At 44.4% G+C, this 23,914-nt stretch overlaps 1 protein-coding gene and 1 long non-coding RNA gene across 4 annotated transcripts in view; one reads left to right on the forward strand and one right to left on the reverse strand.

Moving 5' to 3' along the window:
* The first annotated feature begins 501 nt into the window (after positions 1 to 501).
* LOC146396679 (uncharacterized) lies at positions 502 to 7,297 on the forward strand. The gene is made up of 2 exons (XR_014826113.1): positions 502 to 1,799; positions 2,299 to 7,297. It is a non-coding gene; the product is annotated as an uncharacterized LOC146396679 (long non-coding RNA).
* Positions 4,560 to 23,914, reverse strand: part of ZNF74 (zinc finger protein 74) — a 39,949-nt gene continuing 20,594 nt past the window's right edge. For all 3 annotated transcript variants that reach the window (XM_084994089.1, XM_021073672.2, XM_084994090.1), the window contains 3 exons: positions 8,261 to 8,387; positions 7,817 to 7,912; positions 4,560 to 7,316 (listed from right to left, as the gene is read on the reverse strand). In XM_084994089.1, the coding sequence (XP_084850215.1) occupies positions 5,740 to 7,316; positions 7,817 to 7,912; positions 8,261 to 8,387 (1,800 nt within the window). In that variant the 3' untranslated portion in view covers positions 4,560 to 5,739. The remainder of the gene's footprint in view (positions 7,317 to 7,816; positions 7,913 to 8,260; positions 8,388 to 23,914) is intronic.

Below are 23,914 nucleotides of genomic sequence, written 5' to 3' on the forward strand. Positions count from 1 at the left end.
AAGGACGGTCAGCCTTTTTGTAAGCTCCCTGTGTCTCAGACTACCCTGCTGCTAGACGACTCATCCCGTAAGTCCCTGGGCCCCTTGCCTTTGGGGAGGCAGGTCTGAGGCTAGTTCTTCTCACTTGGCCACAAATCTGGGTGCTATGGCATTTTGGTTTGCTGTTCATTGGGCAAAACAAACCAGGTTCAGTAACAGACTCAGATGCTGTACTGGTGAGGATTACAGCTGTGGCGAAGGACAACTGAATTTCAGCTGTTATTTATTTATTTATTTATTTTGGTCTTTTTGCTATTTCTTGGGCCGCTCCCGAGGCATATGGAGGTTCCCAGGCTAGGGGTCTAATTGGAGCTGTAGCCGCCGGCCTAAGCCAGAGCCACAGCAACGAGGGATCCGAGCCGCGTCTGCGACCTACACCACAGCTCACAGCAACGCCCTGAGCAAGGGTAGGGACCCACTGAGCAAGGGTAGGGACCGAACCCGCAACCTCATGGTTCCTAGTCGGATTCGTTTAACCACTGCGCCACAACGGGAACTCCCCCTCAGCTGTTATTCTTACATAACAAGAACTCAGAAAGTTGAATGTCAGTGGCTGAAACAGATGCTCAGATTTCACCCAAAGCTTGGGATCCTTTTATTTTCCCTTTCACTATGCGTGGGGTTTGTGCTTGATTGTCTCAGGGCTGCAAAATCGCTGCTGCACTTCCAGGTGTTGCATCCAAGTTCCAGGAAGGAAAGGGGAGGAGGAAGGAGCGTCCTCTCTTATCAGGAAAGCAAAGACTTGGCTAAAATCTGTAGCAGATGTTGTTGGTGAGAACTGGGCCATCTGGCCACCACAGCTGCAGCAGTCTTAGAGGCCAAAGTGTTGAGGTGGACGCATATTAGTTCCCTACCCCAAACAGTCTTACAGGTGACCACTGTGCTGGCCAATGTGGGTTTTTAGAAAGAAAAGTCTATCTATACGAAAAGGATAAGCAAGCTTTTTATTTCCAAGTAATGACTTCACCTAGAAAACAAGATAAACCAACAGAGTGTTGGAGACCTTCTAGAACAACTCAGCAAAGCTGCTTGGTATAAAATAAATATACAAAAGGCTATCCATAGTCAATAGCTGTCCCAAGTATCTTATCACAGAGCTGATTTATAAACTGCGCAAAATTAGAATGAACTTAAATATATGAACACAAATGAAAAAACCTTTTTTGTTTTTGTTTTTGTCAGGGCCGCGGCATATGGAGTTTCCCAGGCTAGGGGTCTAATCGGAGCTATAGCCACTGGCCTAGGCCACAGCAATGCCAGATCCGAGCCACATCTGCGACCTAGACCACAGCGCATGGCAACGCTAGATCCTTAACCCACTGAGAGAGGCCAGGGATCCAACCTGCAAACTCATCGTTCCTAGTCAGATTCGTTTCCTCTGTACCATGATGGGAACTCCAAAACTAAACTTTTTTGATGGTTAGAGGCAGATTTGAATGAATAGTCACCCACATTCTTTGATGTGAAGACTTAACAGAACTGTTAATTGTTCAAACACTGGCCAACTTTTTAATTTTTATTTTATTTTTTGGCTGCAGCATGCAGTGGCTTGATGTGGTATCTCAGTTCCCAGAGCAGGGATGAACCCAGGCTGCAGTGGTGAAAATGAGACCCTGACCATTAGACCACAGGGAACCCCACCAGCCAATTCTAATCAAAATCTAAATGAGATATGCAGGGGCATCAAGAGGCTGAGTTCCAAGAAAATGATTCCTGGGTCACCTGGAAGAATAATTAAAAAATTTTTAGGAGTTCCCGTCGTGGCGCAGTGGTTAACGAATCCGACAAGGAACCATGAGGTTGCAGGTTCGATCCCTGGCCTTGCTCAGTGGTTGGGGATCTGGCATTGCCGTGAGCTGTGGTGTAGGTTGCAGACTCAGCTTGGATCCCACGTTGCTGTGGCTCTGGTGTAGGCCAGTGGCTACAGCTCCGATTAGACCCCTAGCCTGGGAACCTCCACATGCCACAGGAGCAGCCCTAGAAAAGGCAAAAAGACCAAAAAAATAAAAAATAAAAAAAAAAAATTTTGGAGGGGTCTTTTGTCTTTTTAGGGCCACACCCGCGGCACATGGAGGTTCCCAGGCTAGGGGTCTAATCGGAGCTGTAGCTGCTGGCCTACACCACAACTCACAGCAACGCCAGATCCTTAACCCACTGAGCAAGGCCAGGGATCGAACCTGCAACCTTATGGTTCCTAGACTGATTCATTTCCACTGTGCCACGACAGGAACTCCTAAAATAATTGTTTTAATGTCCCAGTCTTACCACCTATTAAAATGAATTATGAAGCAGCAATAATGTAACAGTGAGGAATGCAGTTGAAGAATAATGCAGGGATCCTGGATTTTTACATCTCAAATGGCTAAGATTTAAGAGTTAAATGTATAATATAACCAAAATGGGGCTTTCTAAGAGCCAAGGAATAATATAGAGGAAAAAACTGAATAGATCTGATCACAAAGAATTCAAAATCTTCTGTACATTAAAAATGCAGTAACGTTGGCACATTATAAATCAACTATGCTTTAATAACAAAAAAAACCTACAAAAAACGCAGTAACAAAGATAGGAAGCATACCTGCCAAAGCAATATGTTGTACATGTTTGATATGTCTGTGTGTATTGTATACACATATATGTGTGTATATATCGATGTGTGTATATTTTACATATGTATTATGTGTATGTATTGATATGTGTGTATATACTGGTATGAATATGTGTACTACATGTGTGTATATTATATGTTTATATTACTGCACATATATATGTAAAACAAAAGGATGGTAGAATGGTAGGTAAAAAATAGGTCTAGGTAATTCATATGAAGAGAAAAACGGCCAAAAGCATGAACAAGGAACATTCTTTTTTTTGGCTGCACCAAGTAGAAGTTCCTGGGCCAGGTACTGAACCTGCATCACAGCAGCAACTCAAGCCAGATCCTTAACCCATTGGGCGAGGCCAGGGATAGAACCCGCATCCTCCTGGGGGTTTGTTAACCTAGTGGGGTTCGTTAACCATTGAGCTGCGAAAGGAACTCCTAAAGTAACATCTTAACCTATCAAAATGGCAGAGAGAAAAAGTGACTGATGATGCCAAACACTGGCAATGGTGCAGAGAATTGGACTCTCCAGGGCCATGTGCATCATGTGGGTCCAAGTGGTAACAGCTTTCAGTTTTCACACCTGTTTATGTCCCAGAAGTACTGATGGTACAGGTAATGGTGATGGTCAACAAGGAACAGGTAAGTCGTGGTACAACTATAAGAGCACTAATGTGTCATCAATAATGTTTTGAAAAATATTTTTGTAATGTGGAAAAAAGCTCATCATAAAACGTTAAATGGAAAAGGATAAAAATAAAGTGCAGAGTAGGGATCCAGTTTTGTTTTAAAAGAAAAAGCATGCAAAGAAAAAAACAAATGCATTTTCGGGTGAACTGATGAACTGATTCTTGGGTGAACCTGTGAACTGATTCTGAGGGTCATTTTTATTCTTACACATCTGATTTTTTCCCCAAATTTCTTCAATATACACATATTAGGTGTATAATAGAAAAATTTACATGTACATAAAAGAATATTAAAGACTCCAATGAGAAGACAGCCAAAGGGTATTTCAAATAGATTTCTTTTTTTTGGCCAAACCGGAGGCATGCGGAAGTTCCCAGGCCAAGGATCGAATCTCTGCCACAGCAGTTAATAACACTAGATCCTTAACCTGCTGAGCCACCAGGGAACTCCTCAAATCGTTTTCAGGAAGAAAGACTGATAAAAACATGTTCCATATTCAACCTCAACAGTTAGGAAAAGGTGCCAAGTAGTAAGGTGCTAATCTCAGCTGAGGGTGTTCACAGCTCCACCAGGCAAATAGCAGGCATGGTGTCTGGGGACCCCAAGATATTTTCATTTGGATTTCTTTTAAAATAAAAATGACTGTGATAATGAATCAAACCTAGACTATATCTGTATTTTGCCAATGCAGCTGTCAAACAGAACTTTCTCTACTTGTCACAGAGGAAGGCCCATGACTGGTCCCAGGAATGCCAGAGGAGTGATGGGGGCAGATGCTCACTGCCATGGCGCCCAGAGGAAAGCCCATCTGGACCTGGCGTTGAGCAGTGCTGGCCTCCAGGAGCTGGACGTGCCTGAACACTACCGCTGACTCTTCATACTGAGACGGTATTATTTCATCACACAACCCAAAACATGCCAGGATGATGCCTTAAGCTGTTGGTTTCCTTTATCTCAAAATTCTTCCAGAAATCTACTCTAAGACAGTGCTAAAGAAACATAATGCAAAAAGATACTAGAGGAAGGATGATTTATGATAGAGGAAACTTGGAAATGATTTCGGCATCCAATAAAAGAACAGCTAATAAAACACCATACCCCCCACCAAAGGCAGTGTGGCTGCTTGGGAAAAAATCCTGCTATGCAGCTAAGTGGGGAAAAAAAGATTAAAATGACAGAATGTCTATACCGTATTTAACATAGAAATGCAATATGAAAAAGCAGAAGGTGATGGATCAAAGTGCAAAATGCAGTTTTATTAAGAATTGGTATTTCCCCCCACATTCTATATTTTATGAAATGTTATTTTGCCTCCATACTTTGAAAAGTATACTAAAAACCATTTCATAAACTATAGCACTCTGCAAATGTCAAGTATCATCTCTGAGAAAGCTGCTTGTTCCTGCTTAGAACCAAGTAGAAGTGACATGAAGCCCAGGTGGATACCCTCTTTCTAGCTCTGTGGGGAGCACTGTCTCCTTGAGGGGCCCCTCCCAGCTGGGCTGGCAGGCTGGGCTCCGACGTGCACAGAGCAGCCCTGCAGGTGACCTCCCCAGTCTCTGGCATGCTTCCAGACACCTGTCCCCTGACACTGCACCTGGGGCATATGCCTGTGGGCTCCTGGCTTCCCACCATGGACGAGGCAGCCAGGTATGAAGTTGACAGGTCAGGATCTGGCTACATGGACGCTGGGTTGGGTTCTGTAATGGCTGCACTGTCACTAAACATGACTCTACAGCAGGGCTATTGGAGTGAGGCAAGTCCAGGAAACTTGCTTTTTCCCAAACCCCCACCATCTGAGCTTATTCTCCCCTCCTAGAATATAATGTTCATATGGAAGTAATACTGTGCTGCACAATGCTTTTTTGTTTGTTTTTAAAAAATCATTCTAAACCTAACAGTTTACAGAGTGAATTCCAGATGGAAATCATTACCAGGAGTCTTCTTTTGTTTGTCGTTTTAGGGCCGCACCCACGGTACATGAAGTTCCCAGTCTAGGGGTCGCATCAGAATTGCAGCTGCTGGCCATGCCACAGCATTGCAGGATCCGAGCCATGTCTGTGACCTACACCACAGCTCACGGCAATGCTGGCTCCTTAACCCACTAAGCAAGGCCAGGGATCAAACCTGCATCCTCATGGATTAGTTGGGCTTTTAACCCGCTGAGCCACAACAGAAAGACCCGGGAGTCTTTTCAAGGACATAACCGACACATTCATCTGCAGCAAAGATCTAATCCCTGTTCAGTGAGTTCCAAACACGTCCAGGAAACCGGATGATGGGACATCCTCAAAGGCTTCAACTCTCCTTTCCAGAAGGTCATGGCCTCTAACAGGTGTTTCTGGGGTTTGGCACTGTGCCTTCTGGGGAAGGAGCAGGAGTGCCACCATGAGGACAATCTCTCCACATTAATTTCCAGGGTTGCCACCCAGCGGAAAACTCCTGCCAGCTGAGGGTGGGACCACGCACAGGAGTTTGGCTACATCCAGGGCACCGATGGGGCCCATGCTGCTCATGTCTGGGCCCCCTGTACCCAGCAGGCTGCTGGGCATATAGTAGGTGTTCAGCAAGTGCTTGTCGAACTGGATGGCAAAGGGCTTCTCCCCACAGTGGAGCCGCCGGTGCTCTGCCAGGGGGCCACTCCAGCGAAACGCCTCGCCACACTCGTCACATTTAAAGGGCTTCTCCGCAGAGTGGATCTTCTGGTGTTTGATGAGACAATGATTCTGGCTAAAGGCCTTGCCGCATTGGTCACACTTGTAGGGTCTCTCACCCGTATGGACACGCTGATGCACGATGAGGGACGAGTGGCAGCTGAAGGCCTTCCAGCACCGGCTGCAGTCGAAGGGCTTCTCGCCAGTGTGCACACGCTGGTGCACAATCAGGTAGGAGTGGGAGCTGAAGGCCTTGCCGCACTCATTGCAGCGGAAGGGCTTCTCTCCACTGTGCACACGCTGGTGCACGACCAGGTATGAGTGGCAGCTGAAGGCCTTGCCGCACTGGCTGCATTTGAAGGGCTTCTCGCCCGTGTGGGTGCGCTGATGCAGTGTCAGGCGGGAGCGGTTGTTGAAGGCCTTCTGGCAGTCACTGCATTTGAAGGGCTTGTCCCCATTGTGGATCTTCTCGTGCACCGTCAGAGACGAGTGGCAGGTGAAGGCCTTGCCGCAGGCGCTGCAGGTGTAGGGCTTCTCGCCTGTGTGGATCCTGTGGTGCCGTGTTAGGTGCGTCCTCTGGTTGAAGGCCTTACCGCACTCGCCACACTTATAGGGCTTCTCGCCCGTGTGGACACGCAGGTGCATGTTGAGCAGTGAGCTGCAGCTGAAAGCCTTCTCGCAGGCGCCGCACTTGTAGGGCCGCTCACCCGTGTGCACGCGCTGGTGCACATTCAGGGATGAGTGGCAGCTAAAGGCCTTGCCACAGGCGCCGCAGAAGAAGGGCTTCTCACCGGTATGGACCCGCTGATGCTCCAGGAGGTTGGTGCTCCAGGGGAAGGCCTTGCCGCACTCGCCACACTTATAGGCCTTTTCCCGCGCATGCCAGCGCCGGTGCAGCGCCAGGGCCGCGCTCTGGTGGAAGGCCTTCCCGCACTCACCGCATGTAAACAGGCCAGACCCACACGAACGCCTCCCCACATGGTGCCGGCTCCCAGCCCCACTGGACCTCAAGCTGTCCACCAGATGGTCTGGAGAGCTGCCTCCTGCAGGAATGCCTGGCTGGGTGAGAAGGGTGCATCTCAGGTGAGAATCCTTCTCAGACACTGCATGTCCCCGCCAGTGCTTGTCCATGGACACGTTCCAGGTGCTGGCAGCCTTGTCTTGTGACAGAGCAGTTACTGGGCCCCCCCAGGTGCCCCTGCCATCCAGACCATGGTTGTGGAGCCCTGATCTCGCCAGCCTCTTCTCAATTGGCTCCCATGATGGCTCTTCTTTGTGAACGCCTGGCTGCTGAGACCAGGGTTCCTCTGTCTCAGGCCTGGGCCCCTGCTCTGTAGGGAACAGAGGTGCAATTCATGAGTTCAGGCAGAGGTGCTGCGCTGAGATTCGGGTCTGAGATCAGACCTGCAGCATAAGCAGCAAAGGACAGAGTACGGAGGCCAGAGGGGAGAGAGCTCGGCTGAGTGGAAGGGAAGCATGCCCTGGGTGAGGCTGGGGGGCCAGCAGGGCAGGCAAGGAAGAAACAGGAGTTAGGAGGATCGGAGAAGCCAAGGGGGTTCCAAGAGGAGCAGCTCATGGGTCTGGAGCCTATAGCTGGCAGCCCAGCGCTACCCCCCCACCCTGTAGACTACTGTACATGCAGATGTGACCTCCAGAAGGCAGCATTTTATCCACCACTGTATTCCCAGTAGTTTCAGGCACACAGTTGGTGTTCAAGGAAGAAAGGAGGGGAGGCAGAAGGGGCACTGAACAGGCACAGATGGAGCTGGGCAAGGGACTGTGGGAGGAAAGCTGGCTACACGGGGTGGTAGGAAGGAGGTGTCCTGCTCACCTGAACGAGCCCCTGCAGGGACGTCTCTGGGCACCTGCCATGGTTCCTCACCTCGTTCCAGGTGGGAGATCACATCCGGCTTGCAGACTGGAGGCCCTACTCACAGGGAGGAAGTGGTACGACTCTGAGTGCTGCTCACTCCAGACCCGGCCAACAGGATAGATGGCCTGAGCAGCACCAGCGGCTCAGAGAGGTGTGTGCACTCTGATGGCCCCACAGGTACCCACATCCCCTTCCAGGGCAGGCTGGGATCTCAGGGCTGGGCCCACTCCCTACTACACCCCCATCTTTCCAGGTAAGGGTGCCAGTGATGCCACAAGGGCCCAGACCACAGGTGCAGGTTCTGCCGGCCCAGCACCACAGCTAGCACTGAAAAGACTTGGGAATATCTACGGCCTAGCGGCTGCCCACACTGCAACCTCTGTACTGGGGGTGCCGTCTTACCTAGGGAGAGAAGGTTCTGGTAGTTCTCCAGCATCACATCACGGTACAGGGCCCTCTGAGGGGAGTCCAGCTGACCCCACTCCTCCTGGGTGAAGTCTACAGCCACATCTTTGAAAGTCACTGATTCCTGGAATGACACACAGGTTTTCTCTCAGCAGGACAGGAGTGATTCTGCTTGTGTTCATGGCCGCATGTTGACTGAGGACACCGACTGGAGACCCTCTTTTGAGCGTGGAAGGCTGTGCTGTAGACACGACTCCATCCTTGAGCCCTGACATGCACGCCATGACTCGGCCAGGAATCACCATACGCCCAGCCTGGGAAGGACCAGCTAACTGGGCAGCCTACACATGAGGCCTCAGCAGGGCATGGGCTGTGGTCATAAGATCTGGGTAAGAAACTTACAGAAGGATCAAGAATGTCCAACTTACAGAATCTGAAATATAATACAAGGAGTACTGAAGTCTCACCACTGCAGAGGGCCCCAACCCTGGACATGAAACCAGCCTTCTCTAAGGATCCTGTACTCATCTGAGTCCTGTGCTTGGACATCCACAGCCACTTCATGTCCCTTTTGCCTGCCCCCACCCAATTCTTCCCGCTGGACCTGGGAGACCCTTGGCCTTCCTGAGCCATGACTTGGCCCACTCAACCTTCACCCACCCCACCTTCCCCGAACTCTGGTCACTGGTTTCAGAGTAACTCCCCAACTCAGTCACTCTAGTTCCAAGTGTCTTGAATGCCCCAAATAACTCCCGTGTGACTACTGCTCTGGAACTCTGGGCTCTTCTGCCGGCTGTGGTGCATCACCCTCACCACCTGCCCCAGAAGCCTCAGAGCTGCTGCCACTGTGGTCTCCTTGCTTTGGACACCCCTCCCCACCAGCTAATAAGCTCTGGTCAGGGCGCCAACCTCAGGTGGCAAGGGGGTGAGCTGTGCTGCTGAGCTGTTCTCTGGACACCAGCGTCACAGGAGCCTGTCTCAGGTAGCAGACAGGGTGTTAACAGACATGAGAAACAAGAAACCCAGGGAGGGAGGCTCTGGTTCCCTTTGCTGTGCAAAAATTTTTAAGTTTAATTAAGTCCCATTTGTTTATTTTTTGTTTTTACTGCCATTGTTCTAGGAGGTGGATCTGAGAAGATATTGCTGAGGTTCATGTCAGAAAGTGTTTGGCCTATGTCTTCCTCTTAAGGAGTTTTATAGTATCTGGTCCTATATTTAGGTCTTTAATACATTTTTTTTTTTTGTCTTTTTGTCTTTTTTGTTGTTGTTGTTGTTGCTATTTCTTGGGCCGCTCCCGCGGCATATGGAGGTTCCCAGGCTAGGGGTCCAATCGGAGCTGTAGCCACCGGCCTACGCCAGAGCCACAGCAACGAGGGATCCGAGCCGCGTCTGCAACCTACACCACAGCTCACGGCAACGCCGGATCATTAACCCACTGAGCAAGGGCAGGGATCGAACCCGCAACCTCATGGTTCCTAGTCGGATTCATTAACCACTGCGCCACGACGGGAACTCCAGGTCTTTAATACATTTTGAGTTTATTTTTGTGTATGGTGTTGGAAAGTATTCTGATTTCATTCTTTTACATGCAGCTGTCTAGTTTTCCCAGCACCATTTATTGAAGGGACTATCTTTTCTCCACTGTAATTCTTGCCTCCTTTGTCACAGATTAGTTGACCATAAGTCTATGGGTTTAATTCTGGGCTTTCTACCCTGTTCCACTGATCTCTATTTCTGTTTTTGTGCCAGTACCATAGTGTTTTGATAATTGCAGCTTTGTAATATAGTCTGAAGTCAGAGAACCTGATTTCTCCAACTCCATTTTTTTCCCCTCAGGATTTCTTTGGCTATTCTGGGTCTTTTGCGCTTCCAAAAAAGACTTTAAAATATTTTGTTCTAGTTATGTGAAAAATGCCATTGGTAATCTGATATGGATTGCACTGAATCTGTAGATTGCTTTGGGTAGCAGAGCCATTTTGACAATATTGATTCTTCCGATCCAAGAGCATGGCATATCTTTTCATCTTTTTTTGTCATCTTTGATTTCTTTCATCAGCGTCTTATAGTTTTCAGAGTTACAGGTCTTTGGCCTCTTTAGGTAGGTTTATTACTAGGTATTTTATTTGACGTGATCATAAATGGGATTGTTCCCCTAATTTCTCTTTCTGATCTTTCATTGTTAGTATATAGAAATGCAGTTGATTTCTGTGTATTAATTTTGTACCCTGGCAACTTTACCAAATTCACTGATGAACTCTAACAGTTTTCTAGTAGCATTACTAGGATTTTCTAGGTATAGTATCATGTCATCTGCAAACAGTGATAGTTTAACTTCTTCCTTTCCAATTTAGATTCCTTTTATTTCTTTTTCTTTTCTGACTGCAGTGGCTAGGACTTCCAAAACTGTTGAATAGAAGTGGAGAGAGCAGACATCCTTGTCTCTCTCAGTCCTGATCTTAGTGGGAATTCTTTGAGCTTTTCACCACTGACAATGTTGCTAGCTATGGATTTGTCATATATGGTCTTTATTACATTCAGGTAGTTTTTCTCTATGCCCACTTTCTGGAGGGTTTTTATCAGAAATGGATGTTGGATTTTGTCAAAAGTCTTTTCTGCATCTATTGAGGGGATCATATGGTTTTTATTCTTCAGTTTGTTAGCGTGGTGTATCACATTGATTTTTGTGGATACTGAAAAATTCTTGCATCCCTGGGATAAATCCAACTTGATCATGGTGTATGATCCTTTTAATGTATTGCTGACTTTGGTTTGTTAGTATTTTGTTGAAGATTTTTGTGTCTTACATTCATCAGTGTAATTTTCTTTTTTTATGGTATCTTTGATTTTGGTGTCAGGGTGATGATACCAAATGAGTTTGAGTATTCCTTCCTCTGCAGTATTTTGGAATAATTTCAGAAGGATACATGTTAACTCTCCTCAAATTTTTGATAGGATTCACCTGTGAAGCCATCTGGTCCTGGACTTTTATTTGTTGGAAGGATGTATGTATGTACGTATTTTGCTTTTTAGGGCCACACCTGTGGTATATGGAAGTTTCCAGGCTAGGGGTTGAGTTGGAGCTGCAGCTGCCAACCTACACCACAGCCACAGTAATGCCAGGTCTGAGCCACGTCTGTGACCTATACCACAGCCTACAGCAGTGCTGGATCTTTTTTTGTTTTGTTTTTGGTCTTTTTTGTCTTTTTAGGGTCACACCTGTGGCATATGGAGGTTCCCAGGCTAGGGGTCTAATTGGAGCTATAGCTGCCAGCCTACGCCACAGCAATGCCAGGTCTGAGCCACATCTGTGACCTACATACACCACAGCTCATGGCAATGCCAGATCCTTAATCCACTGAGGGAGGCTAGGGATTGAACCGACAACCTCATGGTTCCTAGTTGGATTCGTTTCCGCTGTGCCATGATGGGAACTCCAACGCTTTTACCCACTGAGCAGGGCCAGAGATCAAACCCGCATCCTCATAGATACTAGTTGGGTTCGTTTCTGCTGAGCCACAATGGGAACTCTTGTTTGTTGGAAGTTTTTATTATTTTTAATTTTTATTTATTATTTATTTATTGTCTTTTTGTCTTTTCTAGAGCCGCTTCCTGTGGCATATGGAGGTTCCCAGGCTAGGGGTCCAATCGGAGCTGTAGCCACCGGCCTACGCCAGAGCCACAGCAACACGGGATCCGAGCCGAGTCTGCAACCTACACCACAGCTCACGGCAACACCGGATCGTTAACCCACTGAGCAAGGGCAGGGATCGAACCCACAACCTCATGGTTCCTGGTCGGATTTGTTAACGACTGCACCACAACGGGAACTCCCCTATTTTTAATTTTTTTTTTTTTTTTGCTTCCTAGGGCCACCCCCAAAGCATACAAAGGTTCCCAGGCTAGGGGTGGAATCAGAGCTGCAGCCACCAGCCTACACCACAGCTCATGGCAATGCTGGATCCTTAACCCACTGAGCAAGGACTGGGATTGAACCTGCATCCTCATGGATGCTAGTCAGATTCATTAACTGCTAAGCCACAATGGTAACTCTTGTTGGAAGTTTTTAAATCACAGTTTCAATTTCAGTACTTGTGTTTGGTCCATTCATCTTGATTTAGTCTTGGAAGATTGTACTTTTCTGAGAATTTGTCCATTTCTTCTGGGTTGTCCATTTTATTGGCTTATAGTTGCTTATAGTAGTCTCTTATGACCCTTTGTATTTCTGTGTTGTCTGTTTTAACTTTTTTATTTTCAGTTTTATTGATTTGAATCCTGTTTCTTTTTTGATGAGTCTGGCTAAGGGTTTAAGAATTTGGTTGGTTTTTCAAAAAACCAGCTTTTAGTTTCATTGATCTTTTCTACTATTTCCTTGGTTTCTTTCTTTCCTTTTTTTCCCCCTGTCTTTTTAGGGCCGCACCCACAGCACGTGGAGGTTCCCAGGCTAGGAGCTGAGTTGGAGCTGTAGCTGCTGGCCTTTGTCACAGCCACAGCAATGCAAGATCCAAGCCACGTCTGCGACCTACACCACAGCTCATGGCAATGCTGGATCCTTAACCCACAGGGCAAGGCCAGGGATCAAACCTGCGTCCTCAAGGATGCTAGTCAGATTCGTTTCTGCTGAGCCATGATGGGAACTCCCCCTTGGTTTCTATTTAATTTATTTATGCTCTGATTTTTATGATTTCTTTCCTTTTGCTTACCTTGGGTTTTGTCTGCTCTTCTTTCTCTAGTTGCTGGGTTCCTTTCTTCTTTCATACCTCCCTCTCAGGAGTGCTAGTCCCATCCTGACTCCTTTTTCTTTTCTTTTTTTTTTTCCTTTTGTTCACCCAGTTATGTGGAGGGTTTCTTGACATTTTTGGAGGTTTAAGATCTGCCAGTGTTCAGCAGATGTTCTGCACTAATCGTTCTACATGCAGGGTTTTTTTTTTTTTTTAATGTGTTTGTTGGAGAAGGTGAGCACCTTGTCTTACTTCTCTGCCATCTTGCTTTTGCCTCTGTTACTATTATTTTAAAGGTTTCAAAAATTTGTCTTTTTTTTTTTTTTTTTTTTTTTTTTCAGGGCTGCACCTGAGGCATATGGAGATTCCCAGGCTAGGGGCTGAATTGGAGCCATAGCTGCCGGCCTACACCACAGCCACAGCAATGCCAGATCTGAGCTGCATCCATGACCTATACCACAGTTTGTGGCAATGCTGGATCCCTTAACCCAGGGATAGAACCCACATCCTCATGGATACCAATCGGGTTCTTAACCCGCTGAGCCAAGGTGGGAACTCCAAGGTTGCAAAATTTTAAAAACAAAATGCAAATTACACCAAAAACAGTATTTCTTTCTACTTAGCAGAGTAGAACTAATTAAGACCTGGTAATCCGATAAGGAGGAGGAATTTCCGGCAGGAGTGGGAAACTGTTTGGGGTCTTTACACCTCAGAAGAGAAACTAAGGTCCTGTGTCTATGTGAGCAAATGCAAGGCTGGTACTGCAGCCCTAGACCCACTGAAAATCAACCAACCAGCCACAGTGTTGAAACAGTTGAACAAGATAAGGTCAGATGTGCAGGCAGCCCACGGGAAACAATGCAGCTCTCAAAAGACCCCCTCCAAAGAAAAAAAAAAAAAAAAAAAAGGAGTTCCCATCAAGGCTCAGTGGTGAATGAACCCAACTAGCATCCATGAAGACACGGGTTTGATCCCTGGCCTCACTCAGTGGGTTAAGGATCTGGCATTGCCGTAGGTCGCAGATGTGGCTCAGATGCCTAGTTGCTGTGGCGCAGGCCAGCAGCTACAGCTCCAAGTGGACCCCTCGCCTGGGAATCTCCATATGCCACGGGTACAGCCCTAAAAGACAAAAAGACAAACAAACAATGCAGCTATCCCAACTCAAAGGGATATACTGCACATTATGCTAAGTGGAGGAAGCAAAGCCACATATCTGACCCTGTTTATGCAAAGTGCCCAGTATTAGTAAATATGGAGACACAATAGATGGGTGGTAGATGGGTGGCTGCTGAGGGCTGGAGGGGAGACAATGCGGAGTTGCTGCTAAGGGGACAGTGCTGCTTCTTGGGGTGATGGAAATGTTCAAAACTGATTTCCTCAGTGAGCAAACTGGTTGTTTGGTAGCATATTGTTGAGCCACTTTGTGGGTTTTTTGCAGGGATTTTTTGGTACTTGATGTCTTTTTTTTTTTTCTTTGTCTTTTTGCCATTTCTCGGGCCACTCCCGCGGCATATGGAGATTCCCATGCTAGAGGTCGAATCGGAGCTATAGCTGCTGGCCTATGCCAGAGCCACAGCAACGTAGGATCTGAGCCGAGTCTGCAGCCTACACCACAGTTCACAGCAACGCCTGATCCTTAACCCACTGAGCAAGGTCAGGGATCGAACCGGCAACCTCATGGTTCCTAGCTATTCGTTAACCACTGCGCCACCACAGGAACTCTGGTACTTGATTTCTAATCTCATAGCACTGTGCTTGGAAAAGATGCTTAATGTGATTTCAGTTTTCTTATTTACCAAGGCATGCCTTATGGCCCAGCATGTGATCTATCCTGGAAAATGTTCCATGTGCACTTAAAAAAATGTAAATTCTTCTACTTTTGGATGAAATGCTCTGTATGTATCACTTAAGTCCCCGTGGTCTAATGTGACATTTAAGGCCTGTGTTTCCTTACTGATTTTCTGTCTAGATAGTCTGTCCATTGATGTTAGTGGGGTAGTAAAGTCCTCTACTATTACTGTTACTGTCATTTTCTCCTTTTATGTTTCTTAACACTTACCTTATATATTGAGGTATTCTTATCTGGGTGCATACATATTTACAATTGTTGTATGATTTTCTTGGATTGATCCCTTAATTACTACATAGTGAACTTTGTCCCTTACAACATTTTTTTTTTTTTTTTGGTTTGTTTCTTTCTAGGGCCATACCCATGGCATATGGAAGTGGCTAGGCTAGGGGTCAAGTTGGAGCTGCAGCTGCCATCCTACACCACATCCATAGCAATGCGGAATCTGAACCACATATGTGATCTATGCTGCAGCTTGTGGCAATGCTGGATCCTTAACTCACTGAGAGAGGCCACAGATCATACCTGCATCCCCATGGATACTAGTCAGGTTCTTAACCTGCCAAGCCACAATGGGAATACTCATAACATTCTTTATAGTCTATTTTGTCAGATACAGGGATTGCTGCTCCAGTTTCCTTTTGATTTCCATGTTTATGGAATATTTTTTTTCCATTTCCTCACTTTCAGTTTGTATGTGTTTCTAGTAGACAGCAAGAATATAGGTAGAGTTTTTTTTTTTTTTTTTTTTAATGGCTACCCCTGAGGCATATGGAAGTTCTTTGGACAGGGACTGAAAATGAGTCACAGCTGTGATCTATGCTGCAGATGCAGCAATACAGCATCTTTAACCCCCTGCGTGGGGCTGAAGATAGAACTGGTGCCTCCTCAGCAACCTGAGTTGCTGCAGTCCAATTCCTAACCCACTGCACCACAGCAGGAACTCCTACAGGTCCAATTGAGTTTTTTTAATATATTTTTTTAAGTTTATTGAAGTATATTTGATTTACAAGTTTGTAATAATTTCTGCTCAACAACAAAGTGATTCAGTTATACCTGCACACATATCCATTCTCTTTCAGATTACTTTACCACAAACATTATCACAGAATAATGGGTAGAGTTCCCTGACCTATAGGGCTCCGTTGGTCAGTCATTCCAAATATCTCGGTCCCAAACTCCCAGTCAATCCCTCCCTCCACACCTGTCCCCATCGGTAACCATAAATTTTTCAAAGTCTGTAAGTCTGTTTCTTTTCTGCAAATAAGTTTATTTGTATCCTTTTTTTGATTCCACACATAAGTGATAATTATGTTTGCCTTTCACTGTCTAACTTCACTTGGACAAAGATAATTTGTAGGTTGATCCATATTGCTGCAAATGGAATTATTTCATTCTTTTTGTGGTTGACTAATATTCCATTGTATACATGTACTTCAATTTCATCTATTCCTTTATCAATGGACATTTAGGTTGCTTCCATATCTTGGCTACTGCAAACAGTGCCACAATGAACAATGGGGTGTACATGCACCTTTTTGAACTATGGTTTTCTCTGAATAGATGCCCAGAATTGGGATCAATGGATCATACGGTAGTTCTTTTAATTTTTCTGAGAAACCTCCATACTCTTTTCCACAGTGGTTGCACCAATTTACATTCCCACCAACAGTGTAAGTGGGTTCCCTTTTCTCTGCACTCCCTCTAGTATTTATTGTTTATAGACTTTCTTTTGTCTTTTTTTTTTTTTTTTTTAATGGCTGCACATGGGATATGGAAGTTCCTAAGCTAGGGGTTGAATCGGAGCTACAGCTGTCAGCCTATGCCTGAGCCACAGCAACATGGGATCTTAGCTGTACATGTAACCTACACCACAGCTCAGGGGAAAAGGCAATGCCAGATCCTTACCTCACTGAGAGCCTAGGTATCAAACCCCTGTCCTCATGGATACTAGTCAGGTTCATTACCACTGAGCCACAATGGGAACTCCTCCTCTACAGGCTTTTTGATGATGGACATTCTGCCTGGTATAAGGTAGTACCTCACAGTAGTTTTGATTTGCAGTTCTCTAATAGTGATGTTGAACATCTTTTCATGTGTTTTCTGGCCATCTGTATGTTGTCTTTGGAGAAATGTCTGTTTAGATCTTCTGCCCATTTATTGATGGGAGTTGTTTGTTTTTGTGACAATGAGCTGCAGAGGGTATTTGCATATTTTAGAGATTAATTCCTTGCCAGTTGCTTCATTTGAAAATATTTTCTCTCATTTTGTGGGTTGTATTTACATTTTGTTTATGATCGCCTTTGCTGTGTAAAAACTTTTATGTTTAATTAGGTTTTAATTTTTTTATTTTCATTACTCTAGGAGGAGGATCTGAGAAGATATTGCTGTGATTTATGTCAGGGAGTATTCTGCTTATGTTTTCCTCTAAGAGTTTTATAGTATCCAGTCTTTAGGTCTTTAAATCATTTTGAGTTTATTATTATGTATGGTGTTAGAAAGTGTTTTTGTTTTTTTGTTTTGTTTTGTTTTTAGGGCCATACATATGGCACATGGAGGTTCCTAGACTAGGGATCAAATCAGAGCTGTAACTGCTGGCTTATGCCACAGCCACAGCCAACAAAGAATCTGAGCTACATCTGTGACCTACACCACAGCTCAAGGCAATGCCAGATCCTTAACACACTGAGCAAGGCCAGGGATTAAACCCACATCCTCACGGATACTAGTTGGGTTCATTAACCACTGAACCATGAAGGGAACTCCTAGAGTTTTTTGCATGTAGCTTTCTTTTTTTTTTTTTGTCTTTTGTCTTTTTTTTTTGCTGCTGTTGTTGTTGTTGCTATTTCTTGGGCCGCTCCCGCGGCATATGGAGGTTCCCAGGCTAGGGGTTGAATCGGAGCTGTAGCCACCGGCCTACGCCAGAGCCACAGCAACGTGGGATCCAAGCCGCGTCTGCAACCTACACCACAGCTCACGGCAACGCCGGATCGTTAACCCACTGAGCAAGGGCAGGGACCGAACCCGCAACCTCATGGTTCCTAGTCGGATTCGTTAACCACTGCGCCACGACGGGAACTCCTGCATGTAGCTTTCTAATTTTCACAGCACCACTTAAAAAATCTTATGGCCCCACCTGTGGTATATGGAAGTTCCCAGTTCTATGGGTTAAATCGGAGGTGCAGCTGCCAGCCTACACCACAGCCACAGCAACATCAGATCCAGTCCACATCTGCAACCTATACTGCAGCTTGCAGCAATGCTGGATCCTTAACCCACTGAGTGGATCCAGTGTGCAAACCCACATCCTCATGGAGTTCCTGCTGAGCCACAACAGGAACTCCGCAGCACCACTTATTGAAGAGACTGTCTTTTCTCCATTATATATTCCTGCCTCCTTTGTTGTAGATGAGTTGACTATAGATGTATGAGTTTATATCTGGGCTTCATATCCTGTTCCATTGATCTATATTTGCGTTTGTGCCAGTACCACAGTGTTTTGATGACTGTAGCTTTGTAGTGTAGTCTGAAGTCAGGGAGCCTGATTCCTCTAGCTCCATTTCTTTCTCAAGATAGCTTTGGCTATTTGGAGTCTTTGCTGTTTCCCCACAAGTTTTAAAATATTTTGTTCTAGTTCTATGAAAAATGCCATTGGTAATTTGAGAGGGATTGCACTGAATCTGTAGATTGCCTTGGGTGGTATAGTCATTTTGACAATATTGACTCTTCCAATCTGAGAGCATGGAATATGTTTCCATCGTTTGTGTTATCTTTGATTTCTTTCATCAGTTTCTTATACTTTTATAGTATAGGTCTTTTGTCTCTTTAGGTAGGTAGGTTTGATGCAATGGTAAATGTGATTCAATAATTTCTGATCTTTCATTGTTAGTATATAGAAATGCAGTTGATTTCTGTGTATTAATATTGTATCCTTCAACTTCACCAAATTCACTGATGAGCTCTAACAGTTTTCTGGCAGTGCCACTGGGATTTTTTTTTTTTTTTTTGGGCAGTATGTGCAGCATATGGAAGCTCCCAGGCTAGGGGTCGAATTGGAGCTGCAGTTGCTGACCTATGCCACGGCCACAGTAATTCAAGATCCCAGCTGTGTACAGGACTTACACTACAGCTCATGGCAATGCTGGATTCATAACCCCCTGAGCGAGGCCAGGGCTCAAACCCACATCCTCACATGTTCTACTGAGGTTCATTACCACTGAGCCACAATAGGAACTCCAGGATTTTCTTTTTTTTTTTTTTTTTGTCTTTTTGCTATTTCTTTGGGCCACACCCTCGGCATATGGAGGTTCCCAGGCTAGGGGTCTAATCCGAGCTGCAGCCACTGGCCTACGCCAGAGCCACAGCAACGTGGGATCCGAGCTGCATCTGCAACCTACACCACAGCTCACGGCAACGCCGGATCGTTAACCCACTGAGCAAGGGCAGGGACCGAACCCGCAACCTCATGGTTCCTAGTCGGATTCGTTAACCACTGCGCCATGACGGGAACTCCCAGGATTTTCTATCTATAGTATCATGGCATCTGCAAAAAGTCCATAGTTTTACTTCTTACTTTCCAATTCAGATCCTTTTCATTTCTTTTTCTTTGACTGCTGTGGCTGGGACTTCCAAAACTATGTTGAATAAAAGTAGCAAAGGGGACATCCTTGTCTTGTCTCTGAATTCTTTCTCAGCTTTTCACCATCAACATTAAGAATGATGTTAGCTGTGGGTTTGTCTTATATGGCCTTTATTATGTTGAAGTAGATTCCCTCTTTGCCCACTATGTGGAGGGTTTTTTAATCAGAAATGGGTATTGAATTTTGTTAAAAGCTTTTTCTGCATGTATTGAAGATTAAAAACCATATATGATCATCTCAATTTGTTGATGTGGTATATCATAACGATTGATATACAGATACTGAAAAATCATTGCATCCCTAGGATAAATCCCACTTTTCCAAGGTGTATGATCCTTTTAATGAACTGTTGGATTCAGTTTGCTAGTATGTTGTTGGGGATTTTAGCGTCTATGCTCATGAGTGATAGTGGCCTGTAATTTTCTTTTTGTGTGTGATATCTTTGTCTAGATTAGGTATCAGGGTGATGGTGGCCTCATAGAATGAGTCTGGAGTGCTGCTTCCTCTGCAGTTTTTGGGTAGAGTTTCAGGATAGGTGTTAACTCTTATCTAAATGTTTGATAGAATTCACCTGTGAAGCCATCTGGTCCTGTTCTTTTGTTTGTTGGAAGTTTTAAAATCACAGTTTCAATTTCAGTACTTGTGATTGGTCCATTCATCTTCTCTATTTCTTCCTGGCTTAGTCTTGGAAGATTGTACTTTTCTAAGAATTTGTCCATTTCTTTTAGGTTGTCCATATCATTGGTATCAGTTGCTGGTAGTAGTGTCTTATGATCCTTTGTATTTCTGTGACGTCTGCTGTAAGTTTTTTTTTTCTTTTTTGTCTTTTTAGGGCTGCACCCATGGCATATGGAGGTTCCCATGTTAGGGGTCCAATTGGAGCTCTAGCCATGGTCCTACACAAGAGCCACAGCAACACTGGTTCTGAGCCTTATCTGCAACCTACACCACAGCTCACAGCAACACCGGATCCTTAACCCACAGAGTGAGGCCAGGGATCAAACCCACATCCTCATGGACGCTAGTCAGGTTTGTTAACCGCTGAGCCACAACGAGAACTCCGTAACTTCTTTTTCATTTCTAATTTTATTGAGTCCTTTCTCTTTTTTTTCTTGATGAATCTACGGGTTTATCAATTTTGTGGCTCTTTTCAAAGAACCAGCTTTCAGTTTCACTGATCTTCTCTATTGTTTTCTTCATTTCTATTTCATTTATTTCTGCTGTGATCTCTGATTTCTTTCCTTCTGCTAACTTTGTGTTTTGTTTTTCTCTAGTTGTTTTACATGTAAAGTTAGGTTGTTTGGGTTATTTCTTGTTTCCTGAGATAGGCTTGTACTACTTCATAGTTCCCTCTTAGAACTGCTTTTGTTGAATCCCACAGTTTTTGGATGATTGAGTCTTCATTATCATCTGTATTTTTTAATTTCCCCTTTGAGTTCTTTGGTGATCCACTGGTTGTATAGTAGCATGTTGTTTAGTCTCCATGTATTTTTTTATCTTTCTGGCAGTTTTTTCTTGTTGTTGATTTCTAGTCTAATAGCATTGCAGTTGGGAAAAGACGGCTGATATGATTTCAATTTTCTTAAATTACCAAGGCTTGATGTGAATGGCTCAGAATGTGATCTACCCTAGAGCATGTTCTGTGTGTACTTAAGAAGAATGTTCTGCTTTTGGACAGAATATGGTGGAAACACAGAAGACCCAGAATAACCAAAGCAATCCTGAGAAAAATGGAGCTGGAGAACTTAGGCACCCTGACTTTAGTCTATACTACAAAGCTACAATCATCAAAACACTGTTTCTGGTACAAAAACAGAAATATGGGTTAGTGGTACAGGATAGGAAGAGTTGAATTCATGGACTTTGAAAAACTTATGGTTACCAAAAGAGACAGGTTTTGCCAGGGGCAGGGGGGAAGAGCCAGGGGTTTGGGATTGAAATGTTTAAAATTAGATTGTGATGATGGTTGTACAACTATAAATATAACAAAGTTCACTGAATCAAAAAAAATTTTTGGTTTGCATTTACCATGAGGTTTTGATATAGCAGTCTATGTATACACATGATTGTTTTAAGTTGCTGATCTCTTAACTTCAAATGAATTAAAAAATATCCAGAGACAAATGAAAACATGATGAACCAAAAACTTTGTGACACAGCAAAAGCAGTTCTAAGAGGGAAGTTTATAGTGACACAAGCTTATGTTAGGAAACAAGAATCTCAAAAAGGAAAGTAGAAGGAAGGAAATAAAAATACAGCAAAAATAAATGAAAGTAGAGACTAAGAAAACAATAGGAAAGATGAAACTAAAAGCTGATTCTTTGAGAAGTTCTTGCTGTGGCTCAGTGGGTTACAAAGCTGACTAGTATCCATGGAGTTCCTGTGGTGGCGCAGTGGTTAACGAATCCGACTAGGAACCATGAGGTTGCGGGTTCGGTCCCTGCCCTTGCTCAGTGGGTTAACGATCTGGCGTTGCCGTGAGCTGTGGTGTAGGTTGCAGATGCGGCTCGGATCCTGCGTTGCTGTGGCCCTGGCGTAGGCCGGCAGCTACAGCTCCGATTGGACCCCTAGCCTGGGAACCTCCATATGCCGTGGGAGCGGCCCAAGAAATAGCAAAAAGACCAAAAAAAAAAAAAAAAAGAAAAAGCTGACTAGTATCCATGATGATAAGGATTTGATCCCTGGCTTTGCTCAGTAGGTTAGGGATCTGGCATTGTTGCAAGCTGTGGTGTAGGTCATAGATGTGGCTCAGATCTGGCATTGCTGTGGCTATGGCCAGCAGCTGCAGCTCTAACTTGACCCCTTGGATGGAAACGTCCATATGCCACAGGTGTGGCCCTAAAAAGGAAAATAAAATGTTTTTTTAAAAAAAAAAGCTAGTCCTTTGAAAAAGATAAAATTTAGCCAGACTCGTAAAAAAAAAGGGGGGGGGGCAAAATCAATAAAATAAGAAATGAATTAGATATGAAAAAGTTACACCCAGCACCACAGAAATACAAAGAATCATAAGTGACTACTACAAGCAGTTATATGCCAATAAAATGGACAGCCTAAAAGAAATGCATAAGTTCCTCGAAAGGTACAACCTTCCGTGACCGAACCAAGAAGATACAGAAAATATGAACAAACCAATTAGAAGTACTTAAGTTGAATATGTGATTTAAAACTTGCAACAGGAGTTCCCGTCGTGGCGCAGTGGTTAACGAATCCGACTAGGAACCATGAGGTTGCGGGTTCGGTCCCTGCCCTTGCTCAGTGGGTTAACGATCTGGCGTTGCCGTGAGCTGTGGTGTAGGTTGCAGATGCGGCTCGGATCTCGCGTTGCTGTGGCTCTGGCGTAGGCTGGTGGCTACAGCTCCGATTCAACCCCTGGCCTGGGAACCTCCATATGCCGCGGGAGCGTCCCAAGAAATAGCAACAACAACAACAAAAGACAAAAAGACCAAAAAAAAAAAAAAAAAAAAAAAAAAAAACTTGCAACAAACAAAAGTCCAGAACCAGACTGATTCACAGGCAATTTCTACCAAACATTTATAGAAGAGTTAACACCTATCCTTCTTAAACTATTCCAAGAAATTGCAGAGGAAAGAACATTTTTGAATTCATTCTATGAGGCCACAAGCACCCTGAAACCAAAACCGAAAATATCACACACAAAAAAGAAAATTACAGGCCAGTATCACTGAAGAACATAGATGTAAAAACCCTCAACAAAATACTAGCAAATCAAATCCACCAATACATTAAAAGAATCATATATCATGATCATGTGGGATTTATCCCGGAGATGCAAAGATTTTTCAGTATGTGCATATCAATCAGTGTGATACACCACATTAACAAACAGAATAAAAACCATATGATTCTCTCAATAAATGCAGAAAAAGGTTTTGACAAAATTTAATGTCCATTTGTGATCAAAAAATTCTCCAGAAAGTGGGCACAGAGGGACCACACCTCAAAGTAATAAATGCTGTATATGACAAACCCACAGTCAATATTATACTCAATGGCAAAAACCTGAAACCATTTCTTCTAAGCTCAATAACAAGACAAGGATGTCTACTCTTGCCACTTTTATGCAACATTGTTCTGGAAATCCTAGCCACAGGATCAGAGAAGAAAAGAAATAAAAGGAATCCAAATTGGAAAAGAATTAGTAAAATGGTCACTGTTTGCTGATGACATGACACTACAAAGAGAAAATCCTAAAGACACTACCAGAAAACTACTAGCACTTATCACTGAATTAGGTAAAGCCCCAGGGCACAAAATTAATACACAATCTCACATTTTTATACACTAACAACAAAAGATCAGAAAGAGAAATTAAGGAAATTCTCATTCAACATCACAGTAAAAGGAATAAAAATACCTTGGAATAAACCTACCTAAGGATGCAAAAGACATGCTGAAAACTATAAGATGTTGATGAAAGAAACGG

This window comes from Sus scrofa, chromosome 14 (genome assembly GCF_054392235.1).
Source record: "Sus scrofa isolate SSC_HxYL_T2T_F1_AM1 chromosome 14, Sscrofa_HxYL_maternal_Yorkshire_Landrace_v2.0, whole genome shotgun sequence".
Classification (NCBI taxonomy): Eukaryota; Metazoa; Chordata; class Mammalia; order Artiodactyla; family Suidae; genus Sus; species Sus scrofa.